General features: G+C 38.6%; 1 protein-coding gene across 1 annotated transcript; it reads left to right on the forward strand.

Annotated features, from left to right (window-relative positions):
- Positions 1–158: 158 nt before the first annotated feature.
- scp2.L (sterol carrier protein 2 L homeolog) lies at positions 159–16,114 on the forward strand (the record flags this gene model as incomplete). Its single annotated transcript, NM_001094555.1, is given in 16 exon segments — positions 159–232; positions 1,476–1,527; positions 3,522–3,593; positions 3,762–3,893; positions 4,064–4,128; positions 4,817–4,943; positions 5,273–5,336; positions 6,697–6,783; positions 7,321–7,471; positions 7,973–8,120; positions 8,323–8,430; positions 10,173–10,329; positions 11,539–11,629; positions 12,271–12,400; positions 14,523–14,602; positions 15,404–16,114. Coding segments are annotated over 16 exon segments (1,611 nt in total). The 3' UTR covers positions 15,500–16,114.
- Between the last annotated feature and the right edge of the window lie 292 nt (positions 16,115–16,406).

A 16,406-nucleotide genomic window follows, 5' to 3' on the forward strand; every position in this document is an offset into this window, starting at 1 on the left:
AATATTCTTTCCTTTTTGGCCACGCCTCCTTTTAAGGCGGCGCTCGTTCCGGCTCAAGGTTACTGAATTCGCGTCATGTTATCGCCGCCTTAAGCGAGGAGCAGGCGGAGCCCCGTGTCACATAAGAAAGTGGCAGAGGTCGGAAGGTGCCAGTGTTGGGAGATACCTGCTGCTGTGGAACATGGCTCCAGCTGGGAGGAACGTCTATGTGGTGGGGGTTGGGATGACCAAGGTTCGTGTAGTTTAGTGCGCTAATGTATCATATGTGAGCTTTTTGTTGTAAGCCTTTTATTTACATTCCCTTATCAGGGGGTCTTGGGTGTCTGTCTGGGCATGGAGGTAGGCTGCAGCTCTTGTCATATGTCAATGCACCCATACTATCCCTCTTTTAAGCTGTCTTGTCCTATCTCCTTTTCTGCCTCTTGCTGCTTCTCCAAATCGCCTTCTTTTACTCGGTCTGACTCCCTCATTAATGGTGCCCGGCACCTGCCAGACCTGCACGACTATTGCACTGTGGGTTCTGACTCCTGCTACCTCATCTCACCTACCTACCCGGCAAAATCCACCTAGCTACTGCTGCCTGGGATTCTTATGTCTGCCAGGAACTGAGCTGTACATCACATAACTATGAATGTCTACTACTGGCTGTGTTATGCTTCATCTTTTCATTATTCTCCCCTGTCTCAGGCACTGATTTATATAACACATACCTACTGGGTCATACTACAGATCTCTCCCCTGTGTTAGGCTCCCTATCTCAGACACTGATGTATATAAAACATACAGTACCTGGGAGTATAGTTTGTACTAAAGTGGCTCATGCTGCATCTCCCCACTTTGTTAGGTTCTGCTGTCCTTCAGCCACTTATCTATATTAAGCTGGCCACAGACGCAAAGATCCGATTGTACAAATCAATGTACAATCAGACTTTCCCATCTCCCAACCTGCAACTAGCCATTCCGATCAAAGTCTTACCATGCCGACCAAATAAAGTAGTTAAAGAACAGATCAGCTGATGTTCTGCCCCTGACAGCAATCGTACGATAGACAAAGCTGGTGACAGTCTCCCACTGAAAATCGTACGATCGGCAATACATGCAGATATATTATCGGCAGCCGACAGAAATTTGTCGGTACTCTCCACACACGTTCCAAAAATCGTACAGATCTTTGCGTCTATGGCCAGCTTTACACATATACTTGAGTATAGCTGCCAGCATGAACCTGGAGACATTTCTCTTGGTCAAAACTCATCCTGAAGGACAGGCTGACGGTAAAATTAGAAAAGGTACCCATGTGCACATGAGTATAATAGTTTGAATAAAGTATCATTTGTGTAAGTGGCCAGGTAATGGATGGATATGTGCTGCATTTTAATTCATCAAAAAAAGGTTGTTCACTGTGGGGTCACAGGAGGGAGTAAAATGTAGCAAATGACTGTATTCAGTGTGTAAATTCATGTATATTTCTGTAGTTTATGAAGCCTCGTGATGAGCTGGATTATCCTGATATGGCCAAGGAAGCAGGTGAGAGAAAAACAATAAAACAGTAATTGTGTCTTTGTTTTCTGTTTCAAGATCTCTTGATCTCCATTTCTCCCTTTCCCTTTTATTGTAAGTGAGCTGACCAAGCTTCACATTCCAGTACCTTGATTGCAGAACACACATTTGCCACCTTTATTTTGCTTGCATTTGGTTTGAATGCAGGAGACTGAGACTGACTTTGTCCTACTGTCATGCTATCTATCAGGATATTTGGCCAGTGGACTGGGGGGTTCTGTATGAGTGTAATACAGTGTTATTGTAATGTTAGTTTTAAATTATGTTCATATTTTGTTGTAAAGTTTTCAATAAAAAACATAAAAACCCTTTTATTTTACTGCTCTCCCCTACTATTGTCAATTTTTACTTTTCCTTGTACTCTTAGGCCCTCTATCTCTTTGCTGTTCTTGGTTCATGAAAACTGCAAGGATGATTCCTAGGCCCAGAATGTTTTCCAAGTTTACCCCAGCCTAGAGCTTCTCCCAGCCCTCACTGTCCCTGGATATTCAGATTGTCTTCTACCTTCTGGTTCTGGCCCTGGTTTATACATGCTGGAAAGTAAGCAGAAGTGTGTGGTTGAAGAGTAGGAATGGAGATAGGAGTGTTTTGACCAATCCTACATACACAGCAAAACATATACTTTTAGCTAGTCTGGCCAAGTAGTGCCAAAAGATGTTAGTATATAGGTAAGGTGGTTCTTCCCCAGTTTTCAATAGGAAACTGATAAGTGTCATGAATGTTTAAGCTAGGGCCAGACGATCCATATGAAAGCCCTCCTGCTCCCCTTGTCTTTCTAACTGTGGGCAGATTTCAGCCAAAATACAATTTTTTTTGTTTTGGAGCTGAAATCAGTGGCTTCTACCTGCACCCGAGCAGAAATAATGCTTCTGGATGCAGACAGAGCAGGAGCGGAAGAGAAGCGGATTCTCCGCTAGGGCCACACAGGGGCCGAAATCCGCTGGCTGATTTCTGGTCAAATAGCAGAGTCTTGCAGTTCTTTGCTGAAACCCACAGAGTCTGTTGGACCAAGCCGATTCAATGCGAAAGAGGGAGGAGGCTATGGATTTGGCCCCTGTGTGGCTATAGCCTTATACACAACAGCCTCTCTTTGTGATGTTCTTAGCAAGCTGCCTAGTCACATTAGACCTTCCCTTGTTAAATGGGAGAGGAAACCTTAAAGGGGTAGTTCACCATTCTAAAATAATTGTTTTGTCCGTTTGCCATATATACTTACTTTACAATGCTTTCTATTTTTTTTTGTTTTTAATGCATTTTCAAAATAAATTAACTTGATAGTTCAAGAATAATCGCCTTATTTAAAAAAGGCATCAGAGCTTCTCTTCGGTTAGCTTTTAAAGGAATATTAAATCCTAAAAACAAACATGGCTAAAACTATTGTATTTTATATACAGGTACTAAGTTTAATTCACCAGCCTACAGGTTTCGCATCTCTCACAGTATTGATCCAAGCCTTCAAAATTGTCACAGGAGCTAACCGTTTTATTTATATATACACTGTATGTTGTGAGTCGGTCCCTAAGCTCCGTAACTGACAGCAGCACAGAACATGTGCAGTGAATCCGCACAAAAGAAGATGGGGACATCATACTGGAGTTACTTGAGGCACATATCTTCACTGCTAAATCACTGTGCTAGCCTTGGGCTGGTACAGAACTCCAAAACATGATGTGCTGCAATTCTGCCCTACTCCATTGTTAATCTCCTTAAGTTTCCTTTAATTAATAAATATCTACTTAAGTGCAATGGCTAACGAGTCATTAAGAGGATATGCTGTGAGAGTTCACTCCCTAGTAATTATCTTGTTTTGTGCGAAGTCGGTGTTTATTGAAATAATGATTGCGTGCATTCTTTAATTTTGGCATAAATAATACATATGCAAGAACATGCTTACCAATGGGGATTAGTCTTATTAACAACCTATTATTATCTTTTTTTATTTTTTTTTTCTTCCCTTACAGGACAGCAAGCTCTGGCTGATGCAGGAATTCCATATTCATCTGTGGAGCAAGCATGTGTTGGTTATGTTTATGGTAGGTTATTTACTTGGGAATCCTTATACTGACCAAGTGTGGATCTCGAGAACTATATTTTTCTGGAGGCCTTGGAAGTGAGAGAATTTTTACCTCTATGTTTGCAGCTCCTTTGTCGATCTCCATTTTTGTCTGTTATCTAAACCTTTTATCTGCTTTGTAATGCAGGTGATTCAACATGTGGGCAACGGGCAATCTATCATAGTCTGGGACTCACAGGGATCCCTATCATCAATGTCAACAACAACTGCTCCACTGGGTCTACAGCTCTTTTCATGGCTAGGCAGTTGGTGCAGGGAGGTAAGAGCAGTGTTTCTAAGTAGATCAAAGTGATTTGTTTACGGATAGTTATTCTATAACTGTAATGATGTCTGCTCAGCTATGATTATCCTTAAAACACCTCTATTTTCAATTATTTTATATATTGTATACTGTACTCTAGTTTTGAACTCTATTTTCCTTTTATACAGGGCTGGCAGATTGTGTCCTTGCTCTTGGATTTGAGAAGATGGAACGAGGCTCTCTGCAATCAAAGGTCGGTTATGATTGTCAGAGATGATGAGCAGAGGTCTAGTAAAATGTTTTCTGTACGATTAGGTAACTGTACTTTGCACACCCTGGAAAAATCAGCTGCCCTACTAAAGAAGTAACTAAAGGCAGTCGCATAACTATAGAGGAAGTGACCTTGTAGTCAGGGGGGGCCTGTACTTGGGGTTGGCTTCCTCTGTAGCATTAAAATCCCCCTCCCCACCACTCTTCTTTAAGAGGGGGTGTTGCTGGCAGGGGCAGCTATGTGTGCTGGTGCTTCTGAAGGTTTCTTTGGCGTAGGGAGTCCCGGTGCACTCTCATTATGCCACTGATTACAGGATTCCGTATGCAGAGAACAGGATGTACAAAATTGATTTAGGGAAAATAGCACACACCAAATATGAAAGACCAATCACCCAGCTAACGCTATTTGCCCAGCTAATGCTCAGAGCAACATTATGCATTTGTTCTTTTTGCCTGCATGCTTCTACACCCACCCAGCATGAAATAAATTAGCTTTGTTCCAGAAGAACAGATGAATGAATGATGCTTTTTAGTAAAGTATCCCTTCAGTTTAATTGAAGGGATACTTCTTAAAGAAGTTAGGCACAGATATTTCCATCTCTTCTGGGTGCTTATTACTTAATACACCACTTTTATTTTGAGGAATAGAAAGTAATTTGTTGCTGCTTTAGTTTACAGACCGGGTCAACCCTATGGACAAGCATGTTGAGGTGCTGATAAACAAGTATGGACTGGCGGCAGCTCCTATGGCCCCTCAGATGTTTGGAGGAGCAGGGCTAGAACACATGGAGAAGTATGGTAATTATAACCAATCATCTACTGAAAGATAAAAAAGCAAAGCATGGTAACACAACAACTCCATTGTGGTTTTAAAAAATATATACATTATTAAAAGTGCAAATACAGTGAAACCTCCATTTTATATCCCCTGGATTTTACATCATTTTTTTTTCTAGTCCCCTAAAAAACATAAAATGGGGGCTCTTATTATATTTCAAAACAGAATACTCCCCAGCACTAATTTTAGAAGTGTATGAAAATGAAATTGAAATGTTGGTGATAGTGTTGCAGTAAGAATAACAGTACGTCTGATTTCATTATGTTTATATTCTTTGGTCTACAAACAGGTACAAAAAAAGAACATTTTGCCAAGATTGCTTGGAAGAATCACAAGCATTCTGTAAACAACCCGTAAGTGTGAGATGGGGGGGGGGTGACTTAAAGTGTGTCTTGTCATTAAGATAAATTGTTGTATAAGGGATTAACTGTAATGTCCAGCCTACAGCCATCCAGGTTAAATTAAAAGCATACAATACTCATGGCACAAAGTTGTACACGATTCACAAACATACTGTACATGAGGGAGTGTTTAGGTCTTGGGGTGAGGTAATATCCTTACCTCAGGCAATAGTTTCCCGGGTTAGTATGAATCAGCAATTTGAAATGCACTGCTAATAAACAGCATGGTTGACTTGTTTGCAGTAGAAAAATGTTAGGTAGAGGAAGCACACATATCTTTAACTACATTTGGGTGTATTTTATAATAATTCCTTCTTAAAGCAACATGGTTGGACTGGGAATGCATCTTGAAGCATCACAATGGCCATGATCACCTGATATGTTAACTGAAGTAAGGTGAAATAGAGAGCTTTCCTTGAGCAGGGGTAGCCAGGGCAGTATTTACAATCTATGCCAACTTTAGGTGGTCCTCAAATGCCTATATGGTTATAAAAACTACATAATGCAAATCCAGCAACTAGTACATCACTTCTGACTGTAGTGTGGCATAACAGCCTCGACTGCTAAATAGTCACAGCATATATGTATGTGACTCAAAAGTACAAACTGGGCAGTTCTGGACTGAAAATCAACATAGACCTTGGCATTTCAGGTACACCGGGGCCCAAACAGCCTCCCACCAGCCTAATAAATAGTGACTGTCTATGGCAACTTATTTACGTCCCTCTGGCATTTACCAGAACTCACAAATTGCCAGTCCGGCCCTGGGCCTGGGGGGCAGGAAGGCCTGGACCATTGTCTGCTGTATTGTAGTCCTCCCTCCTCAGCCTCACTCCTACAGTAAACTTTGCTTCCCACTGTTGCTAGTTTGTGGTGGGCTGCTACCAGAAAGAAATTAAATTTACATAAGACCCATTTTATTTGAAACTATTTTTCCATGAATGGACAGACAGTGACACAAAACGTGAACTGACAATTTTCTGCATATTTGCTTTTATAGTCATGTGTTCTCACATTGCTTGTCTTAGCTAATAACTGTTAATGGTCTAATATATATCAAGCTTTCTTAATTGTTTTTCAAAATACATGTCTGCATCAATATGGTGGCTGCAATTTATAGGTATAAATGAATTTATAGGTATAAATGAAGAGAACAGATGTTCTTGTGCACACAGGTACCTGTACATTGATACTTTACTGTCTGTTTAGAAAGTTGATTAAGAGCTGTGATATACGAGGCATTTGGATCAAAATATCTGACTCAAAGCTTCTCTTTTATATTAATCTTAACTTTTCTGTCTTCTCCTTGCAGGCTGTCACAGTTCCGGGATGAATACAGCTTAGATGAAGTGATGAAGTCAAGGAAAATTTATGAGTTCCTAACCATCCTTCAGTGCTGGTACAGAGTGATACTTGAAATACACTCTTTTCTTACAAAAAGCTGGACATAGGCTAAAATGAGTGATCACGTAGCCACTCGTGCTGGGCCTAGGTCTGATCTGCTCTTGTGTCTGGGACAACAATCAGATTATAATGTGGGGTATGCAGGCATGTTATGAGAAGAATGTATCAGTGAGCTGACCTGTCTCAGTGAAAGGTGAAGACAGCATCATAGATTGACCTGTGTATGGCCAGCTTAAATCATTAAGTCTCTCTGTAACCTAATCTTTTTCCAGCACATGGATGCCATTTTTTTTCTTTTTACCTATAAAGCACATGTTGTCGAAACTATAAAACATTGTATGTTATAATTGCCACAGAAAACGCTAGTTAGTACATGCAATAAACATGTTACTCTTGCTTACCTAGCAACCAGTAATGTCATTAGCTATATACCATTGAAGAATGGTTCAAATGCATTTATAAACAGAATTAACATTTTCTATCAAGCCATCAGACTATTAAAAACCCTATATTGTTTTACTCTTATCTACAGCCCAACTTCAGATGGAGCAGCTGCAGCTGTGATTGTAAGTGAGGACTTTGTACACAGACATGGGCTAGAAGGCAAAGCAGTTCAAATCCTTGCACAAGAGATGGTGACGGACACTGTCAGTACATTTCAGGAGAACAGCTGTATTAAGATGGTGAGGACATTTTTCGATAACAGTGGCAATGCATCAACATTTGTTTTACAAATGATTTCAATATATTTGTTAATATTAGAAATCAACTTATCATGTCCATTATAGAATTTCGCACTTATAAAACGTTTTACACTTACTACAGGAAGCAAAGTGGCTAACATTACTGCTTTGCAGTTTACTTGGTTGTCTACTGAACATGCTACAATTGACTGTGGTGTATGTACATATGAGGGAGTTGAGCTTATTAGCTCCACTGGAGCAAGGACTGATGTGAATAGAGCCATCTCTAAAAGACCGTGTAACATGTCTGAGCTATATAAATAGAAGACTTGTAGTACTACTTCTAAGAAGTTGTGTTCTCCATTTGTTTCTTTTAGACCAGTAAGTCCTAGGATCAATAGCATCATATTCATTCAGACTTTTCAGTCTCTTGGCTTGTTGTAAACATCTGCACGGTGGTTGTGGCCCTTCCCATTTGGTCAATTCTTTCACATGTTGCAGGTTGGATACGACATGACCAAGGCTGCTGCTGAAAAATGCTATGCAAAAGCTGGTGTGAAGCCAGAAGACGTCGATGTGATTGAACTGCATGACTGCTTCTCTGCTAATGAGCTTATCACATATGAGGCATTGAGTCTTTGCCCCCCAGGTACTTGAATATGGTGGGGTTATAAAAAGGCAGGCATGTATGGCCAACTGTCCTATTCATTCAGATGTGAGCTATACATATAAATGTTCCCAAAATACTGTCCTTCTTTATCCTTTATTAAAAAAATACCATCACAGCCTACCTCTTTTAAACTTACGTTTTCTGAATAACTGCCATCTAAATCTTGGTAACTGCCCTGCAGGAGGAGCTGGAGATCTCATTGACAGAGGAGATAATACCTATGGAGGCCGCTGGGTTATCAACCCCAGTGGTGGCTTGATATCTAAAGGGCACCCACTGGGAGCAACAGGTCAGTGGTGAAAAACAAGAACCAGTCATTTTTCTATCTTTTTAAACATCGATTTAAAATATAAATCATTGTTATATGAGATCATATTATGACAAAACTAATGGATCCATAATAGGGATGCACCGAATCCACTATTTTCGATTTGCCCGAACCCCTGAATCCTTAGCTAAAGATTTGGCTGAAAACTGAACCAAATCCTAATTTGCATATGCAAATTAGGGGTGGGAAAACCTTTTTTACTTCCTTGTTTTGTGACAGAAAATCACACGATTTCCCTCCCCATCCCTAATTTTCATATGCAAATTAGGATTCGGTTCTGCCAGGCAGAAGGATTCGGCCGAATCCTGCTGAAAGCCCAAATCCTGGATTCGGTGCATCCCTAATCAAAGGAAAATGTAGTTGAAGGTGTTGTAGCCCCATTTAAACTGCTGTGGAAAAATGTTACGTTAGCTATTACAATTATTTCAGTAAAAGTTTAAACCAATGACAGCTGCTTGTCGCTTATTAAAGTGCACTTTGTTAGTGTTTGTCTCCGCAATGCCAGTTACTTGGCAAAGTTGTATCTAGTCTCTGCAGTGCAATAGCACTTGGTCAGCTTTTTGTTCCATGATGTTAAAAAGATGTTTGTACTACAGCATTATATTTTATGGTAACATAAGTTTGTATCTTTTTATACAATATAAGACTTTAAATTACCTTGTATGGCTTGCATCTAGGCTTCCCAGTCATCCATCCAGTATATAATATAAATTTAATGAATTGTTAAACTGCCCTACAACATGTATAATCTATCTGTGTTTCTGACTCTTCAAGTATATTGCTGCTCTTCATGGTTTAGTTGCAATGTATCATGGAGAATTCCTCAGGTTAAAGCAAGTAACAGGCTTTGCTTTTATCAGTTGTTTATTACTCAAGCATAGGAAAGAGTTCCTGGTACAGCCAGGGAGACTTTACACCCACTGCCTTGAACTTCACACAGATCTGTTTATGTCCTTTGACACACATCAGATACAGTGAGCATTTACTATCAGAAATAAAAGTCAGAAATAAATGCTAACAAACAAAGGCCCTATTTAGTATATAAAAAAACTGTAGTGACCAGACAATAATTCCTCTCATAAGTACTACTTTAATAAGAACTCTTTTAAAAATATAACTCCATAGTAGTGGCTACATATTTAGTGTCGCTGCAGTTGTTGCAAAATTTTATAACTTTTTTGTGTGTGGGGGGGGGTTACTGTATGTATACATAAATTTATACATGCATAGATATACATTTTAGCTAGCTATATTGAATTTTTTTTTTATTTTGCACAGCCCATCTATCCAGTTTCATTTTTACACCGAACAGTTCCTTTAAATCTACATAAATTACCAATTATTAATGTATCTGTTTTGAAAGCCTTTTTTGAAGCCGTTGGTCATTCATTGTTCTCTCAGCTTGTAGTCAGCGAGGAGTTAAGTATGTGGAAACATGATCTCTTCCTGCTTAGCTCTTTTGTATTCCACCCCCCCCCCCTTTACAGCATGAGGCGCTGCTTGGTATTACGCTGCAGTTAATCCTTTCTGTAGAATTGCTGTGTGCAACATAAATCTCCTGCTTTAGAACCACATAGGATTCCCTTTCTTGTTTAGTAGGCAGTAAGGGTTAACTGTTAAGGCTGCAGTTCTCCTGTTTAGAAGGCAGAGTGTGATGAAGAGCCGGAAATTGTGTGCTTAATCTCCTCTCTCTCACTTCCCAGGTCTAGCTCAGTGTGCAGAACTCTGCTGGCAGCTCAGAGGTCAGGCAGGCCGAAGACAGGTTCCGGGGGCCAACATTGCACTGCAGCACAATATTGGCCTTGGGGGAGCAGTAGTAGTCTCTATATATAAGATGGGCTTTCCAGATTCTGCAAACAAGTAAGTGTTACTGCCTATTTCACAGGCCTGTGACTGGTTATTGTGACTGCTTTCCTCATATTTGTACTCCGATATACAGTGTTTACTTTTTTAAGTGTGTTTTTATGAATGTATTTTGTGTGGGTGATTTTTTTTTAAATAGCTTTATGAATGTATTTGTGTATATTATATTATATACATTATAGTATTAATAGTATGGTAAGGGATACCTGAGGCCTTAGACCAGTAAATCATGTATTTCTTTTATGTCTGTTCCCAGATGCAAAGTGTGCAGTTTTGTTATTTTTGTCCTCTGAAGTGTATATGTGAGCATGTAGGTTTATAATGTTAAGCATGTGTGTGTTGACATAATCATCCATACACTTGTTTTTAGATGTAGATTTTTTCTTATGTGAATAGTGAAAGTGTTGTACTTAATTTTGTGTTTTATGTTAGTTATGTACAGGCACAAAACATTGAAAAATGAAAGGTTTAATGTGTAGTGTCAAATGCAGCCAGGGCCGGATTTACATAGTAGGCTCCCCTAGGCCCACTGCCATTCGTCGCCCTGTCCCCTCCTCTTTATTCGTGCAAATTTTCATCATCTGGACTGAAGCAATGGGGATGGTATCTCCAGCGCATCCCCAGTGTTTTTGAACCAATGTGGATGTGGTTGGGCAGCATGCCGCCCCCCTAAAATCCTGCCGCCCTAGGCCTGGGCCTTGGTGGCCTTTCCACAAATCCGGGCCTGAATGCAGCAACATTTGGAGAACTGCTTAAATAAGTAGATAACTGCCACTTCAGCAGCTATGTTTTCAGATGCCATACACCCTTAAAGATGAATATTTTGCCTGTAGCTGGGTCAGCTACAGCAGCTTGCTTGTGGTGGCAGATCTGTCAAAAGAATATTGTGCTCCTCTGATATATTCATGAATGACTACCATAGGCAAGTGTTGGGGTGCCCAATGTGCTGCTTTCCAAGCTTTATATCATACTTTCTCTTCAATTCATCACAAAGGCTGTTAAGTATTTGGGGTTTTAGTTCAACAAGAGCTACATGGGTCCGTAGTGTACTTTATCATCCAATTTAGTTTAGTTGTGACTTTTGTGTTAAATCATGTGTAATTTGTAATTAAAGAGTTGAGTTTGACCTTCATGTATCTGTTTAAAAATTAAAATAGCACTGGACTCAAACGGTTTTCTAGTAATAATCTACATTTATTTCCTCAGATCTTCTGGGATTCGCATGGTTGCAACTAGTGCTTCAGATGGATTCAAAGCGCAATTTGTGTTCAAAGAGATTGAGCAGAAGCTTGCAGAGGTCACTTTTCCTATTTATATATTTTTTTCTAATCTATTTTTTGTTTTGTTTTTTTTAATTTGAAATGTTATTGTTTTTTTTTTTAAAAGGCAAATAATAGATTCAATAAAGAAACCACTTTCTAGTAACGTCTTGGTTTACAATATATTTCTTTGTTGCAGTGCAACAAAAACGAACAAAGGGTGGGTGGAATGAAGAATGGGGATAGTAGAGGAATAGTAATATTTTTGTCTGCTCTGCCTCTTCATTTATACAGTGTAAAATGCCTTCTATCCTTAGAATGATATGAGAATTTAGCAAACATACAGCAATGCGTAACTGAACCCTGTGCCCATTTTGGCAGTGCAACACTGGAAACTGAATGCAGCAGTGCAAGGGTTAGCAGTAATGTGCCCACTGCCTTTCAAATATACAGGTAGAACAAAGATCAACCTTCTAATCAGTGAACTATCCAGATAAGCGTTTTAGGTCAAAAGCTGTTCATAGTTCATTTTCTTCTAGCACCTCTGTCTATATAGCCATAGTGTTGCCTGCTGTAGTAGCTGTATATTGTTTGATATGTACCTGTTTACATTACATCAATTAGTATTTTAAAAATATATTTATGTACAATAATCATTTTTCCTCAATTCACTCTGCAGGGAGGGGAACAACTTGTTAAAAAGATTGGAGGGATCTTTGCTTTCAAAGTAAAAGATGGTCCTGGTGGAAAGGAAGCAACCTGGGTAGTTGATGTTAAAAATGGAAAAGGGAGTGTTGATGTCAACTCTGGTAAGTGTTTGCTAGGGGCTATATCAGAAGCCAGTACAATGATTTTCTAGACAAAAAAAGAGATGTGATGATATTTTAAAAGGAGCGGTATGCCCCCCCCCCCTTGTTCAATATGGGTTAAATGAGTAAGACTTGTGCTGAACATATTTTTGCCTATTTTAATAACATAAAAATCTGTGCAAGGTAAATAATTAGATTCCCAGTGAACAGATAATCACCCAACATAATAAAACAGATAATCACAACAAAATAAAGGGGTGAAGCATGGGGTTGTATACTGGTACTGGCCCTTATCTAACTTTGCAAGGATCAAACACTGAATAGCTCCAGTTTCCATGTTTGCCCTGTTCAACACAAGAATTAACAAAAAAGATTTTTTTTCATGAATTAAACTATAGACCAAAAGTTTTCTGAATAAACCATATTATTGTTATCATGTATTTAATGTAATTTGGAATATGTTGGCATTTTATAAACATACAGGTAAACCTACATACAGTTACCATTACAAAAGATAAACTGGGTCCTGCCCAAAAGACTTTACAAACTATTTACTCATGTTGTACAAGTGGTATACTTTAAGGACATTTAAGACTTTTGCAAAATACTCTCCCATTTAAACAAAGCAGGCATTGTTTGTCCATACATTGCAAAATGCTTAAGATTTCATATCCATCCTTTGCCTAGACTGTCTTATACTCATTTTCTTCTGATTTATTAAGAATTCTAGTATTTTTTTTTTAAAATTTGTAACCATGGGGAATTTATGGCAGGAGCTTTGAATATGGGAGCTACAACAGGAAGCTGCCAAACGCTTTTGTACAAACTAATGGCAAAAGAGAAAGTTGTGCTCATCCTAAAACTTTCTGAATTATAAAGCAGAGGATGATTAAATGACAAAAAAATCCTTAGCACTAAATCTGTCATGGACATTACTACATATTGGTCAAAAAGCATTATTCAGCAAGCAGTTTCTTAAAGGAATTGTTCAGTGTAAAAATAAAAACTGGGTAAATAGATAGGCTGTGCAAAATAAAAAATGTATCTAATATGGTTAGTTAGGCAAAAATGTAATGTATAAAGGCTGGAGTGATTTGATGTATAACAAGTCAGTCAGAACACTACTTTTCAGCTCTCTTGGTTTACACTGGTTACCATGGTTACCAGGCAGTAACCAATCAGAGACTTGAGAGGGGGGGGCAAATGGGTCATATCTGTTGCTTTTGAATCTGAGCTGAATGCTGAGGATCAATTACAAACTCACTGAACAGAAATGTACCATGTGGCCCCCCTTCAAGTCGCTGACTAACTCAGAGTTATAGAGCTGAAAAGCAGGAAGTAGTGTTCTGGCTATTATGTTACATATCCAGTCACTCCAGCCTTTATACATTACATTTTTGGCTAACTTACTATATTAGAAACATTTTTTATTTTGCACAGCCTATCTATTTACACAGTTTTTATTTTCACACTGAACTATTCCTTTAATGTCCCAAATATATTGATAGGGGTTGAATGAAGTTCTTTTACATCTTACTTTAAAGATGAAGCAACACTTCAAAGTCAAGGAAAGTATAGAGTAGCTACAGCTGCACTGTAAATTCAGTGTAAGTGTGTGAATTAATACAGAAAATAACTGGTTAAAAAAGGGCAAGATGAAGATTGCATCTGTGGCTCTAGCCTGTAGCCAAACTATTTTATAAAAGCATGGGATTTCTGTCATAGATTTCCATGAGAATATTGCAGATTACAGTCTTCTTTAATCCAAATAATACAAATTATTTCTCTTCTTTTCAGTTAAAAGATAATAGGCAGAAGTGGCACTTGATATATGTTGTCGCATACATTAGGCTAGTTCTCTTTTTATATGTATTTAAAAAATATCACATGCCCAATCAATATCAGAGCAAGGCTTGTTAAGATATATCATTTGAGCTTGACAGAGAATCCCAGCTGGAGCTGCAGTCTGTAGTCATTGGCTCTGCTTGAAGCCCCATCTGATCTGATCATGGCTTGAAGGCCGAATGTTTACAAGATAATGTTCATAATGATTTGGAGAAACCTGGCAAAAATGTTTGTGCATGGCCATCTTTTTAATTATTTCGCACTTTTTGTATTACAGATAAGAAGGCAGATTGTACCATCACCATGGCAGATGCAGACTTGCTGGCACTGATGACTGGGAAAATGAACCCTCAGACAGTGAGTTATCATACCTGCAGAGGATTTTATTTGTTGGTTTAAACTTTTCCGTTAAAACCCAGAAGTGGAGAGCACAAAACCAATGAACAAACACCATTTTGTGGTGCCAGGTGCTATGCCGGAAACCCCTTCCTGCCAAATGAGACATATATATATATATATATATATATGTATATGTATATGTATATGTATATAATAGAGGCGTAATTACCAGCAGTGCACTGTAAGATTTAAAGTGCTTTTTTGGCCTAAAGAAAAACATACTTTGAAAATGACGCATATAGACTCCAATGGGATTAAAAAAAATTGTCTCTTGTCAAAAAAATTGACGCACAGAAGCCGAGTTTTTGGGTTTTTTTCGAGAGAAAAACTATTAGAATTTGATTCGAGTTTTCGGGTTGGGATTATTCTATCGAATTTTAGAAATTATTTTTTTCATAAATAACATACCATTCGAATTGCAAATAAAATCAAATTTAATCCAGTTCAAAAAAAATTCACATTACTCTTAAATTTGACCTTTGATAAATAACCCCCTAAGTGCCAAACAATGGGTTATACACTGTTTTAAAAGGGCACAACCAGTTCAGATCTTCAGTATATCCTCTATTGATCATAAATGCATGTTTTTTATAATGCATTTTTTGTGGGGGAAAAACAATGAAGGATTGCTTTTTAGAAACAACCATGGTTGTGTATGGATGTGAATGATGTATAATCTCTATAAAGTTCTGCAAAACATGTTAGCATTATATAAGTAAAGAATAATAATATTTTACTGAGCTGGTTCCTGTCTTTCAGGCCTTCTTTCAGGGCAAGCTGAAGATAGCTGGAAACATGGGAATGGCCATGAAGTTGCAGAGCTTGCAGTTGCAACCAGTGAAAGCCAAGCTGTAAATCATCCCACAGAAGTGAGCAGTATAGAGCTTCGAAGTCATTCCCTCCAACTTCATTCTGGCAATGACTTCTTGTGAATCAATGGCATCTGGTGTTTTTACCAGCACCGAAAAATGTTTTCTACAACCCTTTCATTATAGGACAGGCTGTTTTTATTTCTGCCTTTGCATATGAAGTGTGCCCTAAAATTCTTGTTTGAACATGTATATCCCATTGGGCACCTTTGTGTCCCTGAATTTGTACACATGTCGGCTTTGGCCGTGTATATTGGCACACAGTCTGTCTTCCAATGAAAAGGTTTGGTGAACTCTTACGGAAAGGCTTCTTAAGGAAAGTGTTCCTTCCTTTTTTTCTAATCGACTCACCAATTGTCATACAAATAGATGGAGTTACAGTGATTGGACTAATTTTGCATCCAGTGGCTAGAAATGAGACCTGTAAAGCCAGAACTACTTGTGGCACTACCTGAATACTTGCCCTGGGCCTGTTGTACTGACTTACTTTTATTCAACCCCTAGAGTTTTTGTTTTTTTTTGGCACTGATAGCATACAGGTTTCATGGTGACAATACAGTTATTAAGCTTATTAACATTTAATAAAACACAACTAATTTCACTTGTTTCCTATTTGTTATTTATTTGTTAAAATCATGTATGTGTTCATTTCCATCTTCAGCTGTTTCAGATCCATTCTTTTTTTCTTGTGCAAGATGGGGGAATGATCTAAGGCAGTTACTAATGCCTTTACACGCATTTTACTGCCACCACATTTAGGGATGCACCGAAACCACTATTTTGGATTTGGCCAAACCACCGAATCCTTCACAAAAGTTTCGGCCGAATACCGAACCTGAACCCTAATTTGCATATGCTAATTAGGGGTGGGAATGGGAAAAAACATTTTACTT

This window comes from Xenopus laevis, chromosome 4L (genome assembly GCF_017654675.1).
Source record: "Xenopus laevis strain J_2021 chromosome 4L, Xenopus_laevis_v10.1, whole genome shotgun sequence".
Classification (NCBI taxonomy): Eukaryota; Metazoa; Chordata; class Amphibia; order Anura; family Pipidae; genus Xenopus; species Xenopus laevis.